The 14,415-nt window shown below is 45.1% G+C and overlaps 1 protein-coding gene across 1 annotated transcript; it reads left to right on the forward strand.

Annotated features, from left to right (window-relative positions):
* Window positions 1-1,761: 1,761 nt before the first annotated feature.
* On the forward strand, window positions 1,762-13,896 carry PDZD9 (PDZ domain containing 9). Its single transcript, XM_072751291.1, has 5 exons — window positions 1,762-2,126; window positions 3,613-3,746; window positions 4,058-4,237; window positions 8,734-8,923; window positions 13,421-13,896. Exons 1-5 carry the CDS (start codon window positions 1,762-1,764, stop codon window positions 13,812-13,814), a joined length of 1,263 nt encoding a protein of 420 aa, XP_072607392.1. The 3' UTR covers window positions 13,815-13,896.
* The last annotated feature ends 519 nt before the right edge of the window (window positions 13,897-14,415 follow it).

Below are 14,415 nucleotides of genomic sequence, written 5' to 3' on the forward strand. Positions count from 1 at the left end.
AGCCACTAGTTGTCATGTATTTTCTCAGCCTGTGGCTTCTTTGTCCATTTACTGTCAAAGTAGGGCAAAGGAATACCAAGAGATACACAGGCAGATCATATGGGTGCCCAACCATTTCATTTACTCAGGTGAAGAATGGAAGGCTACTCCTCCTCTACTGAGGATAGGACCCTCATGATTACCTGGACAGCAGAGTCATCCAGCCCCCAAATCCTATCTTAGCGTCTGCTCTTTCAGACCATCCTGGCACTAGCTGCTGCAAGTTGGGGAGGGTTCTCTGGGAGACACTGTTGAGTCACAGGGAGTTTACTGGGATGTACTCTTGGACCCCACACCTGTGAGGGGAGGGAGGGGAAGCAGCACCAGGCCGAGGGAGGTGCTCAGGTGGCAGCACAGCCACAAAAAGACCTCAGTGGACCCCCTCCCCGCTCCAGAGCTCCTGGAGGGATTGCTCCCAGAGCTGGGATTGCTCTCCAGAGTTGCCTGAATTGGATGGAGGGAGGCAGGTTTTCACCCTATGGTGACCAGCCACTGAATGGTAGCTGCCCTGGGAAGGTGTGAGCCTGGGCAAGGAGCTCAGCTAAAAGCAGAGGTAGGGTGGAGGAGCAGGAATCAACCCTTCAGCCTGCAGGGGATGCTGGGCAGCACAGGACAGCATCCACCACCCTTTGTGTCCTGCAACTGCGCCCATCAGTGTGATCTTGACTCTGCTCCAAAAAGGTTTTTAGCCTGGGATGGAGGGAAGGCAGAAGGACCTGCTGTTTGCCAGGTGCTGATACACTCCCCTCACCAAATCTCCATTGTGGACTTACTTTAGTCCCACAAACTCTCACCATCCCCCCACTCATAGGAAAGTAGAGGAAAAGGATGCATTTTATGATGGAATTAATTTGGTGTCCCAACAGACACCTCGCCAGACTGTTTGGAGGAGGAAACTGGTGATTGATCACAAGAAGCCACCTGCTGGAGACTCCTGGAGGTTGAGAGTACAAAAGTGGACAGGCTCTGTTCATTTCCCTGTCTCAGCTTCTGCAAAGACAGGATTTATCCAGTGAAAATCTTCCGTGGTTTCTTGTCTGGGTAAAGCTACAGAAACAGCCGATGAAACTGGAACCTGCCCGTGGAGTGTTTTGCACAGGGTCTGACACTTAACAAATGCTTGATAACTACTTGTTGAAAGCATGAATGCAAGGTACCTACCCTCTCTGTGTCATCAGAGTGGGGATGACAGCAGGACCTACCTCATCACATTGTCTTCTATTTCTTCTAGAATATATTTTTGATCATTTACTAGTTTCCTAAAATTGTCTGCTTCATCTGCTTTTTAAAAATTGAGTTCCAAAAGGATAGGGCCCTTGTTTGTCTTGCCTACTCTTGTGTCCCCCAGCATCGGTACAAACCACAGAATGGGCTTCCAGTAAATATTTGTCCTGTGAGTGAATGTGTGTGGGGGAGGACAGATTATTTTGGAAAAAAAAGAAGGAAGAATTAATTCCTCTCCTAATCGTGACTCATTTTTTTTTTCGAGCCATCCTTGGCCTTTCCTCATTCAAAACATCCACGAAAACAGTGCAGTTCCAGAAACAGTTGGAATTGTTGATGCAACAATATTTTAAAATACCATTATTGGGAGCACAGCAGGGGCTTCTGTGCTCTTCTGTGGTCCTCTCGTTATGATCCGCCTCTGCAGACCATTTCGTGTCTTTGCCACATCCTCCTCTGTGCTTTCTCCATCCTCCCCACCTCAATTGTTTTCCAAGGATGGATGATGGACCCACTGTGAGCCAGGCGCTGCGTTACCTAGGCCCCCCCCTCCCCCTGCACAAGTTCTGTTTCTCCACCAAAGTGTTCCCTCCACTTGCTTTCCGGGGTCCACTGAGGCCTTGTGGCCACACGGTCGCCCAACTTCTGCCCCCTGGCGGCCATCCCGAGAGCAGCGCCCGAGAGCTTCCTGCCTCCCCGGGGTACCCCGTGGTCCGCTCCGGCCCGGGCCCGCAGTGCGCCGGCGCCTCGAAGGTTCGAAACAGTTGGGAGTTGGATCCACTCCAGCTTCGGCTCCGGGAGGCCCCCCTGAGCGGCCTGCCCCCCTGGGGCCATGAAGAAGGCCGCAAACAAGAACCGGAAAGGTAACGGGGCCGTGGGCAGAGGGGGCCGCCCTGGGACAAAGGCTCCATCATTTTGCCTCGCCTGTAAAATGGGCACATCACACGCTTGGCCTGGGAGGCGGCCGCTCTCCATCATCTGTTCACTTTACATACTACTTTACATACAGTAAGAGCCCCCTCCCCATTCTTAGTATAGCTTCGAGTTTTGACAAACGAATACCCACGTTAAACAGCCACCATCATGGCACGATCAAGATGTGGAACGATTCCCCACCCCCCCCACCCCCGACCCCGTCCCCCAACCTCGTCCCCCAACCCCCCAATGACTGTGCTGCCCCTTTGCCGCCGGCCCGCACTTCAGAGCCTGATCCCGGTGCCCATCTGCTTCCCGCAGTCTGGCCCTTTTCACGGAGAATGTCATAAAAGTGAAATCCTCGGATCCACGGAGGCTTTTGAGCCTGCCTTCTTTCAGCCTTAGCCCCGGTGTCTTCTGAGACTGGGCTTCCCAGGTTGGTTTATCCCATGCACGTTTATTTAACTTGCAAGCTGAGGTTGGAACTCAGACCCTGCCTGGGAGGCCACTTCTCGGCATGTTCAGGAAGGCCAGGCTGGAGAGGGTATGACCGCTCCAAATCGCTCCTATAATCCGGTCAAGTTTCCAAAGGTGGTATCTTCTTTATATGGGGTTCCTTTATTTTCTAGAGAGGTTCTGTGGTTTGCGGGAGAGTGAGGTTGAAGATGAGCAAGAACGCTTGCCTAGAGGGAAGAGCCATGAACCCTCCCCAGACCTCCACACCTGGGGGTAGGGACTGGGGGACCCCTCCCTCAGCAGTGGGGGAGGACTCCAGGGGCCCTCAGAGCACCACCTTCAGGTGGATTTGGCGAAGGTTCTCGCCAAGTAGCAGTTTGTCACTTGGCCTTAAGGAAAGGTGTGCTGAAAGTGAATGTCCCCCAGAAGTTTCCTGTGTTCTGAAAATGAGTCTTCTGAGAAGCTTCCTCTTGGGAAAATAACTTGTTTTACACCACCCCACAGTCCTTGAAACTTTCCTTGTGACAATTGGTTCTGTAGAAAACATGTTTCAACACCCTTCCACCACCACACATTGTCCCAGATTTTCCTGCCAAATGATCTTTTCCTACTATTTCCACCGTCATTGCCATGGCATGCTTGGGTGATTACAGCAACACTGATTTCCCACTTCCACACTGGACCCCACAATCCGTGCTCCACACAGAAGCCAGAGGGTGGGTTTTGTTTTGGTTTGGTTTTAAGAAAATGCAAATCTTACTGTGTCCTGCTGAAATTGCTCCTAAGCTTTTCCAGTGAGGTAAGCCAATGAAGCAGCCCAGGTTGGCTCTGCCTTTGCTCCTGATGCCTCCACCACAAGTCTCTGTTCTTTCTTGTCCCAGAGCCTTGTTCCCATGTGATCCCTCCCACCTTCCTTTGTCTAAACATTTCCTGTTGGTCTTTTGGACCTCAATTCAAATTTGACTACCTTCCCTACAGGATACCCGGTCCTTGTGTCAGCTCCCCTCAGAGCTCTCTGTACTTCCTAGCATGTGTTACAGTTGGTTACTCAACATACATTTACGTGACTGATGCCTATCTGTCTCTTCCACAAAGCTGGAAGATCCATAAGGGCAAGAAACTGCTCTTTCCTAGCACACTGCCTCCTTCAAAAAAAAAAAAATCATCAAGTGGACAATTGATAACGGACAGTGATTAAGCACTCGGCAGGTGCTAGGCGCTGTGCAAAGCCCTTGAGTGGTCTCGTTTACACTCCCAACAAGCCTGCAAGCTAGACACGTGTTGTCTTCACTTTACTGATGGGGAGACTGAGGAATAGAGAGGTTGAGGAACAGCCCCAGGCATCTGGCTTTAGGATCCCCCTGGTAACTGTCATGCTGTCGTCTAGGTGACTGGAATGAAATGTCTCCCTCTTTTTTATTAGACAAACAAATCGACTTCAAGGTCAAGTCATCTGTACACAAGTTGAGCAAAACTCAGCAGACCAAACTCACCGTTGGGAACCTGGGCCTGGGCCTGATCATCATCCAACATGGGCCCTACCTCCAGATCACCCACCTCATCAGGAAGGGGGCTGCGGCCAGGGACGGAAAACTCAAGCCAGGTGACTGTGGTCTCCCCTGCCTCCCTCCTCTGCCTTTGAGGAGGCTCCAGTTAACAGGTTTCCATGTAACCGTAACAGTGATGCTGATGTTGTTTGGCAGCCGATTTCTGTGGGCCAGCCAGTTGCTATCACTTCTTTGGCTCTTGCTGTTGTGTGTTTTTATTCATTGAATGCTTACAAGAAGTCTCTAGGTAGGAGCCTTTATCATCCCCCTTTCACGGGGGACAAAACTGAGGCTCAGCGCGATTGAGTTCTTGCCCAGGTTCACCTCACATGCAGAGGCACAGTGGCGCTCCAGAGTTTGAGGCTCTCTGTGGAGAAACCCTTCTTTAAAAGGCAGTATCATTCATTGTTACCATTCAGATGCATGAATTCAGAATTATTCAGACCCTCCTGACAATCCCTGAGCTAGGTTCTGCAGTAAACCACCTTATAGATAACGAATTAGGTATTAATAACTTGCCCATGGTCACACCAGGGATCAGGGGCTGGACCCTCTCTGTTAGACTTCGGAGCCCAAGGGCTTTATCCACACCTCTCTGCTTCTCTTGTCGTTGGTGAATTTTCCATTCAGCGTAAGACATGTTTTCTGGTGTCTGCTCCAGTTTAGCAAGTCAGGGAGACGCAATGGGCTGGAAGGGTGCTAAGAGGGAAGAACCATCCAGTTTCAGTTGGGCCTGAATTCATGCCCAGGCGCTGCCACTTTGTAGTTCTGTGACCTTGGGCAAAGTCATGTAATCTTCCAGGTGTATCCTAAATCTCTAATTTAGGATAATACCACCTTCATCAGAGGGGACAAGGATTTGGAGAGATAATCTTTATGAAAGTGCTTTGAAAACTACAGTTCTCTGGGAATACTGGCAATCATTTCTCTGAGGCTGTTCGAGTTTCCAGACTTGTGTCTTTTTTTTTTTTTTAATAAAAAATGATTGTGGTACAGGAGCCCCCATGGATTAAGCCGCTGGTTTGTAACTCTCGTTACCTATTAGAATCATCTGGGAGTTTATAAAACTGAGATGGTTAGTGCCCATCTCCCCAGAGGTTCTGATCCAATTGATCCGGGGCCAGGGATGGTTTCAAAGCCCCTTCGGTGATTCTAAGTGCAGGTCAGGTTAGAAGCAGTGGATTAAAGATGAAAATAATTAAATGATGCCATTATGAAAGTTTACCTCACCTTAAAATCCAAAACATTTTTCTCCAAATGTCACTACCTGGTGCCGGGGCACGAAGTGCCAGAAAGAGAGTTCTGGACTTTCCAGACCAAAAAAAGTCCAGGAGAGGTTGTGTCAGCTTTTCTGCTTGTTCTCTTCAGCTTCTCTGGGGTCAGGCGACAGATGCTAGTTGATAGCCAGAGTGCACACTGGCTGGACTGAGACAGGAGAGTGTATTTACGCACAGGAAGTAGGCAGGACCTCATGGTGCGGTCATGGGCTCTGTGAGGTCAGAGGCAGTCTTTAATTCGTCTTTTAAAGCCAGGACTTAACCTACAGTGCTTGCACAGTTGCTATGTCTGCTTAATAAACAAATAATGAGTATTTGTTGCAGCCATTGTGCAAGGAGTTTCCGCACCTATGATCTCATTCAATCTTTGCACCACTCCTGGAAGGGAGGTAAACTAAGCCAGAGGGTTAGAGAGATGAAGGAACAGGGTTGACACACAGAGCTGGGACTCAAGTCCATGGCCCCTGACTGGAAGTAAAATTTCAGTACCAGAGAGTCCAGAGTCCCAAATCTCTTCAGGATAGGTCAATCACTTCTCTTCAGGGGCTTGGTTTCAAAGACCCGAATTCAGTGCTTTTGACATTGATGGAGAATTTCAGAGGTGACAGTCCCACAAGCCTGCCATTTCTTTGACCCTATGACCTCCCGTTCCCATATTTGTTATTCAGGTGCTTCACATTTTTCTTTTCTGGTGTTTCAAAATAGGGTTTCAACTTGATTTCCTAGTTTAGTGTTAGTGTATTCTAGCTAAACTTTAAATTCCTTTTGCCCAGTATGGCTTTAAACAGCCCCTGGGGGGCACCTGGGTGTCTCACAGTCAGTTGAGCATCTGCCTTGGGCTCAGGTTGTGATCCCCGGGTCCTGGGATCGAGTCCTACATCAGGCTCCCCAAAGGGAGCCTGCTTCTCCCTCTGCCTATGTCTCTGCCTCTCTGTCTGGGTCTCTCATGAATAAATAAATCTTTAAAAAAAACAGACTCTGACACCTAGAATCTTAAGAAATTATTATAGCTTTGAAGGCAAACACAGGTCGCTCACTGGCCACATTCAGTAAGTGTTTCCTGAATGCCTACAGTGTGCAGGGGTCCTGCGAGGCACAGAGGTATACAGGTGAGCCAACAGATACGGTCTCTAACCACAGGGAGCTTATGGAACTCACAGCCTCATCGGGAGAGATGAAGAAGAAACAAAATCTATTTTTTGGTAGTGGATTGGCTTCCATAAATTTGATTTAATATAGGTAATGGAGACAATGTTTATAATAATGTAGTTCCTAAAGCCCATTAAAAGAGGAAAAAAAAGTGTAATGAGGTTGGTGTTCATAAATAGCAGATTGGCATTTCTTTATGAAGGGCAATGTTAATATCTATTGCCGGAGTAATCACATTCATACAATGACATGTTTGGTTTACAGCCAGGATGGTCAGGGAATGAAGCTGTTTATTTTCTGCCCTCTTGATAAAAAAACACCCTTTAACAACGTAATTAAGCAGAATGCCAAACCATAGCTTTTAGCTATAAACACCCCTTTTAACATTAGGCACCTAAGCTCATCCAGTGAGGGGTTTTTGTTGTTGTTGGTTGTGTTGTTTTTTTTGCCATTGTAATTAACCTCCATAGGATGAACAGCTATTTCAGACTGCACACTCCGCAGGTAGCTGGGAGAAGCTGGTCTCATTTTGAAGTTAGCTGCAGATACTTGGCTGGTTTTACCCTCTTACTTTCTAAGACCCAAGCAGGTTTTCTCCACTCTTCTAAGTATTCATTTTCTTTACTACTTTGAAACTGAAGTTTCTGATAGGATCTAGCACTATGGGAGTTTGTCCTTGGCATTCCCTGGAGGCTTCCTCTGAGATTAGCATAATTCTCAACTACACCACAGTGGGATGTGGTATCAGAGAAGGTACTTCATCCTCTTTTCTCCTTGGAGGTTAGGCTTCAGCTCTCTTGGAATAGGGGTGTTTGAGGGGGGTCCTGGCTTCCCTGGAGCAGAGAGATGAACACACCCTTTGGGACTTCATTGGAGTCCCTTCATCCAGTGTTAGCTGTAAAGCCTCCATCACCATTTGGCAGGCTGTTAGTTCTAGTGAGATCTAGCTAAGACTTTACCCAATGCGAGCTCTTAAAAAGTAATTTCTTTGTATTCCTTCCTCTCTTGCTGTGCGTCCTTGTAGTCAGGATTATTTGGTGCCAGCAATAGAAAACAGTTTTTATTAAGGCACTGAATTTAGAACACTCAGTCTGACAGAACTGCCAGAAAGGCTGGAGAACCAGGCTTGGAAAATGATGAGAACAAAGGACCACGCATAACCACCCCTGGAAGCCGGGTTGCTCCTGTCATCCCTCTTCATCGCCTTGCCTGCTTGGGGTTCAGGGACCCAGGTGGGAGTGTCCAGTGGCTGGATCTCTTTACGTGTCCCTGCTGTGCCTGCTGGCGGTAGAGACGTGGGCACAAATGAGTATCATCCACTTTGGGGGTCCAGGGGCTTGCTGTCAAGGTGTGGTTTCCATCACACTTGCAGGGGTTTCAGAAGCTCCACACTTGACCATCACACTTCTCTCCAGGTCCAGTAATGCCCCAGAGTGGGCCGCCTAGCTGTCAAATCCCTTTAACCAACATACTCTCTGTGTAGACATCATAAGCTTAATTATTATTATTATTTTTTCGTAAGCTTAATTAAAGCATGCTGAATGTCCAGTGTTTTTCATGCAGAATTATTTGCTCAACTAATACTGTGCAAGACAGAAAATTAAAATCAAAGTCTTGAATCTTAATACCAGAGGAGGACACTGGATATTGCCAGGCAGGTAGAATAAAAACTAGGTCATTTATATGCTTAGTTTAAGTGTTTTTTTTTTTTTTTCTTTGATAGTAATAGCTATTCATTTTACCTGAAACAAACACATTTTTAGAATCTTAAAGGATGGTTCAGATTATAATTTTTTTTTTTAAGATTCTATTTATTTATTCATGAGAGACATACAGAGAGAGGCAGAAATATGCAGCGGGAGAAGCAGGATCCCTGCTGGGAGCCTGACACAGGACTCCGTCTCAGGACCCCAGGATCCTGCCCTGAGCTGAAGGCAGATGCTCAAGCACTGAGCCACCCAGGTGTCCCGATCATTTTTATTAAATAAAGGCTGAAGCCTGGTTTGGGTTCATAATGAACCAACAATATGAAGCCTTAAGATGAAATAATTCACAGTAAAGCCAGAAGTGGTATGAACCAACTGACCCATTATCTTAATTTTACGGATAATTTTCTCCCTCTTTAGGTGATGTTCTGATTAGTGTTGGCCATGCCAATGTGTTAGGATATACTCTTCGAGAATTTTTAAAACTTTTGCAACACATCACCATAGGCACAGTGCTACAAATCAAGATTTACCGAGATTTTATCGACATACCCCCAGAATGGAAAGAAATCTATGATTTAATCCCTGAGACCAAATTCCCAGTAATACGGTAAGTAGTTTATTTTAGGAAATCTTTTGTTATGCTAGTACCCCAGGGTCTGTGAAGCACTGGGTCTTGGTTTCATGTGAGAATGATCAGTTGGCCCAGGGGAGAAGGGATAGGTGAAACCAGCACAATAATTTGGTGGGTTCTAAATCCCTCTGGAAAAGTACACTCTACAGGACCTAATGTGAGGCAGATTAATGAAGGTGAGAGCCTTGAACCTGGAGCTATAAAAAAGAGAACGATTCAGGGGAGGAGCTCTGCCTCCAAAATCTACCTGCAATGTGTCCCCTTGTCCAGAGTCAGCTTTAAACACCTGCTGTGAATCCCACTCCTTCATTTGTCTCCCACACATTCAACTTTTTTCTAGCTAGAGTCTTCTCGATAACATGTAAGCCTTTTTTAGGCTTCTGCCACCTTCACAAACCCCACCTTGACTCGGCTGCCCTCTTCCTGCCCCCTAGGACAGGAAGACACAGTCCTGTTTGTTTGACTTCAGACATGTGGAAAGAACTGTAGCAGACATGGGCCATTTCCCCAGATGATTTCTCAGGTGCTCTGCCCCCCACCGCCTCTGTGTAGGCCTCTTAGCAGGGCCACTCATAGCCCTCATATTCCTGATTCCAGTGGATCCTTCTCAAGTCTTCATTGTACTTGGCTCCCGAGCAGCATTTGACACTGTACAACTCCCACCCCCTCTCCTGTTGAAACACCATTTTCCCAAGGCTTCTGCCTTGGAGTTCCCCAGGGCTGAATCTTTGGCTCCCTTCTCTCAGTCTCCTGGGCGATCCCTTACTTAGGCCTGTGGTTTCTATCACTCTCCAAATATGAGTGATTTTCAGTTTGTATGATCTTCAAACCTTGTACACTTAAACCCTTCATCTTCCACTTGATAGCTCCATTTGGGTGCAACACAAATCCCTCACACTCATTATGCCAAAAAATCAAAGCCAGCTCAATGCTGATCTCCCAGTGGTCCTATCTTACTGGAGGAGCATTTGCCTTGTTGAACAAGTCAGAAATTTAGGGATTGTGCTAGATTTCTCCATCTCCCTTGTTTCCGCCCAAAATAATCACAAAGACTTGTCATTTTACCTTCTAGTTGTCTCTCACATTTGTCCATTATCTCTGGCCACTACCATCACCCCAGTCAGGGCCACCATTTGGTTTCTACCATCTACTCCTGTCCTCTCTTCATTCTCTACACAGAACAATTCTTTTACAATGCAAATCTGATTGACGTGTTCCTGATTAAAACACTGTCTGGTCCACCCATCATATGCTTTCACAGTAACCTTCACAGCATTTATCCTAATTTCAGTGAAGTAATCTGTATAATCCATTGTTTACTATGTTGCCCTGGGAGAACGTAGACTGTAAGGCAAGGAGTAAGTGTGTGGTTATGCTAAATCTGCCACAGGACTTTCACATGGTTTCCCTTATTCAGAATGAATGAAAAAATCTGGATTTGAAGCTCAGGCTAATCACTTGAGGTCTGAGAGCATATTTATCTGGAGCTCAGGTATACCAGAGACTCTTCTGAGAATGAGATGTGTGAGGAAGTTCTCTTGAATATGAGATCATTTTCCTTTAATGATGAGTTCGGTGCTCTGATGCCAAAAGTGGTCCTTAATAATTTGACAGGATTTCTGAGTACTAGTCACTACAGCTTTGTATCTTTGGTTATTGGGATGGGCTCAAGGAAATCTGGCTAGGGACTTTACTAAGGACTAAAAAAAAAATGGCCCACATTGCATAGATGTTACTTCAGATATTCCAACTTGTGGTCCAAGGGGCTGATATGGCCAACAGATGTGCTTTGCTAGTCTCCCAGAGCATTTTAAAAAGCCAGAATAGCAGTGACTTGTATGGAGAAAGGCAGATCCGTGGGGGCTTTTCTGGGGGCCAATTCTTATTTCTCAACCTGGGGATGTGGCTACCAAAGTGTTTATATATTTTTTCATTAAACTATTTTTATATTGTTCTGTATATTTCAAACGTTTTAAAATGAAAAATATTTGAATTAGTTGCCAAATTTACACATCTAAGATTTCACGGAAAGAATCTACTTCTCTGGTGTCTCCCGAAAAATCAGAAGATGGGCTTGCATCCCCACATGGTGACAGTGGGCTAGAGCTGTCCCCTTAGAACAGGCACAGACTGGGGACAAGGTTTTCCCCCAATAACCAAACTACTCATGATTTAGCTAAAAATTATTAATGATAACATTGCTTACAATGTGGTAGACCTTGCTTCCAAGCATTATACCACTTAATCCTCAGGCTAATGCTTTTTATTATCCTGATTATAGATAGGAAAACCAAAGCCAAGAGAGGTGCAAGTAAACTTGACAGAGGTCCCAGGGCTAAGTGCAGCTAGGCCTGTCTCTAGAACAGCAATGTTCAAAAAGAACTGTGGTGGTGTCAATGTTCTCTATTTGATCTGTCGCATGTGGTAGCCACTCTCAAGCACCTGTAATGTGAGGAATTGCAACTGAGGAATTTTAAATTTTATTCAAGTTTAACTATTTAAATTCAGCAGCACAGCTGGAGGACCTTGTGCTGGAGAGTGCAGCTCTCAGGCCTGAGTTGTTAATCATTTGTTTATAGAATGAATGTTTCTTAGCATTTGTTCAGAGTCTGAGATTCAAAATATTAAAATCTAAGAATGGCAGACTGACCAATCAAAAGCAAAGAAGAAACAGAATAGCACAACTCAAGAATGAGGCTAACGCCCACAGACTTAGGACCAATACCAAACACTTTCTGACTCCCTTAATTAAACAAAGCATTTTATATATCTAAGGCACTTTGGTAATTTATAGGGATGGGGCAGGGAAGGAACAAAAAGGGAAAGAGAAGGCTTATTCCCCAAAGCTGTTATGACCTTTTTCAGAAGCAAATGGCACTGTCAACATTGGAGAATATTGCACATAATAATCCGGACAGGCCTAGTGGTATAAAAACTGTTTCCAACCAACTCTGACCTCTGCTGGCTTGTGGCTTTATAATCTTACTTCAGTTGAAAAAGAACATAGCTCTACTACTTGTTCCTTATAGTTACCTAATACAGAGTTAACAAAGGATATTCTTTGCAGTCTGGAAAAAAAAGTAACTTGGATTTTTCCCCCCATTCTTGTGCTGTTCAGGAAGTCCTGTGCATGTTTGAAAGCAAACTGTTCTAGTCCTGAGAAAATCCACATTTTAAGACTAGTGGCTCTCAGTGAAAATGACTCAGTTACTAATTGTTACCAGAAGAGATAAGCTTTAGGAAAACCTGTTCCAATTCTTGGAAGCAAATAGAACAGTCAGAACTGCAAGAATATTAGTGATAACGCAAGCCAGTCTGAAAGGCTGGTGAGGGGGATTGTGGGGGAAGAAAACTATTTCCTATTTCCCTGTAGCAGGACAGATGTCCCAGAGGGCCATAATCACAAAGACCAGGATGAGGGGGAGCAGGAAACAGCACTTTGTTCAGGCTCAGGAACTGCAGGCATTAGAAACGTCAAGCACTGCCCAAGTTTCAACAATCGAGAAAGCCAGTAGCTGGAGATATGAGGGTGATCTGGCTTGCCAGGCAGGCATCCCCTTCCTTCCTCATTGCTCATGTGCATCCCTTCTGAAGCTGTGTACTTGGTCAAAGAGGACAATTGTTCTTTCGTCAAGGGTGTACAATTAGCTGCGCTCCTCTGTTGGAACCTCCAAATGAGCTCTCAAGAAAGCCAACAGTTGGGGCAAGTTATATGGGCAGCCCTGGTGACACAGCGGTTTGGTGCCGCCTGCAGCCTGGGGTGTGATCCTGGGGACCCGGAATCGAGTCCCACATCGGGCTCCCTGCATGGAGCCTGCTTCTCCCTCTGCCTGTGTCTCTGCCTCTTTCTCTCTGTGTCTATGAATAAATAAATAAAATCTTTAGAAAAAAATAAAAAATCTTTAAAAACATTTGGTCAGCAACAGAGAAGTGGAATAGTGAATGAGACACATCTGGGTGCAGAGGGTGTTGTATAAATCTGTTTGTAAACCCCAGAGAGAGGCAAATGATGCTTAGGGGAAAAAAGAAGACTCAAAGATTTCTCAATGACTAGTGTGTTGAAGATCTTAGAGGCCCATTGGTTTCCGAATACTCTGAAAATGGGTAATATCCTGCTATTGCTGACTCAATGTGACCCATAAGAGAGCTCTGTGGAGGAGATGGCCAGGTTGACCTGTCCTTCTGGAGGGAAATTAACCTACACTTTAAGGCCTGCTAATATTCTGGTCAGTAGTCTGGCTTAAGTTAGTACAAAGCAATATAAAATAAGTAACTTAAGGCAGAATTTGATTTACACTTAGGAATGGAAACAAATGTAAAGGTATCTTTAAAGAGAAAAATGTCAACAACACAGAAAATGCTAAAGCTAAATTACATCCTTTTAAGAAGCAAAGCCGCTTATAAGACATCTTGTTAGGGGATAATGTTTAGACAATTAAAAATCCATTTCTTTCACTATTTTTTTCATTTTAGCACAACGAAAACTAAGCAGTCAAAAGATGACTCCTTCACAAGCAGTGATGAAAATGAAGATGTAGTCTCAGATAAAAAACTGAAGTATTATAAATATTCACAGTCCACTGGGCACCAGTCTGCAAGGAGACCAGTGTCTATCTCCAGAGAATGGCATGGATATAAAAAGAAGAACCATACCATTAGTGTAGGAAAAGACATTAAATGTGATGTGATGATTCACAGAGATCTTAAGAAAGAAGTGAGAGCCCCTTCTCCATACTGGACAATGGTGAAGCGAGACAATGAAAGTTCCTCCTCCTCCACGGCTTCCTCCACCTCAGATGCATTTTGGCTGGAAGACTATGCCCACGTTGAAAAGGGCAAGGGTCAACCTGTATTGAAAGTTGCTTAGGAGCAGTTTGTAAATTGGTGATCTTGAAAACACCCAATTTTTGTGCATTGCTATGTACAGGTTTGCTATACTTAACAGGAATATGTGCAGACTTACCACTTCTTTCACAAGTGCATTGTAATGCCTTCAGAGACCTTCTTCAATGATATCCAAACACTTCCCTGGGGTCGGACAGGCCTCACTGCCTTTTCTCAAAAGAGCAACATCATTCACATCATTAACACACTCCCTTTGGAGAAGAATGTCTCATCTTTTACAAAATGCAGCAGAAGAGTCCAGGACCAGAATGTCTGAACATAGAAAATTTTTAAGGTAAGTATCACATTTTTATTTAGATATTTAGTTGCTCTTGTTTTGCAAACTTCAAATGCCCTATTTATAATAAATAAGTGATACATTTTCTGGCTAGTTGTTCATGTAATAATTTTTCCCCCTTAGCCCTAAGAAACAGAATAGAAACAAACAAGGGAGAGGGAGAAGATAAGGAGAAAGACAAAACTGTCACACAGTGAAGATAAAACTGACATAAAATAAGGCAGTGGAAATACAGAATATGATTAATAGGGAATTTATATTCTTCAGAAATAACTCTATTGCGAAA

The sequence above is a fragment of the Vulpes vulpes genome, chromosome 3, assembly GCF_048418805.1.
Source record: "Vulpes vulpes isolate BD-2025 chromosome 3, VulVul3, whole genome shotgun sequence".
Taxonomy (NCBI): Eukaryota; Metazoa; Chordata; class Mammalia; order Carnivora; family Canidae; genus Vulpes; species Vulpes vulpes.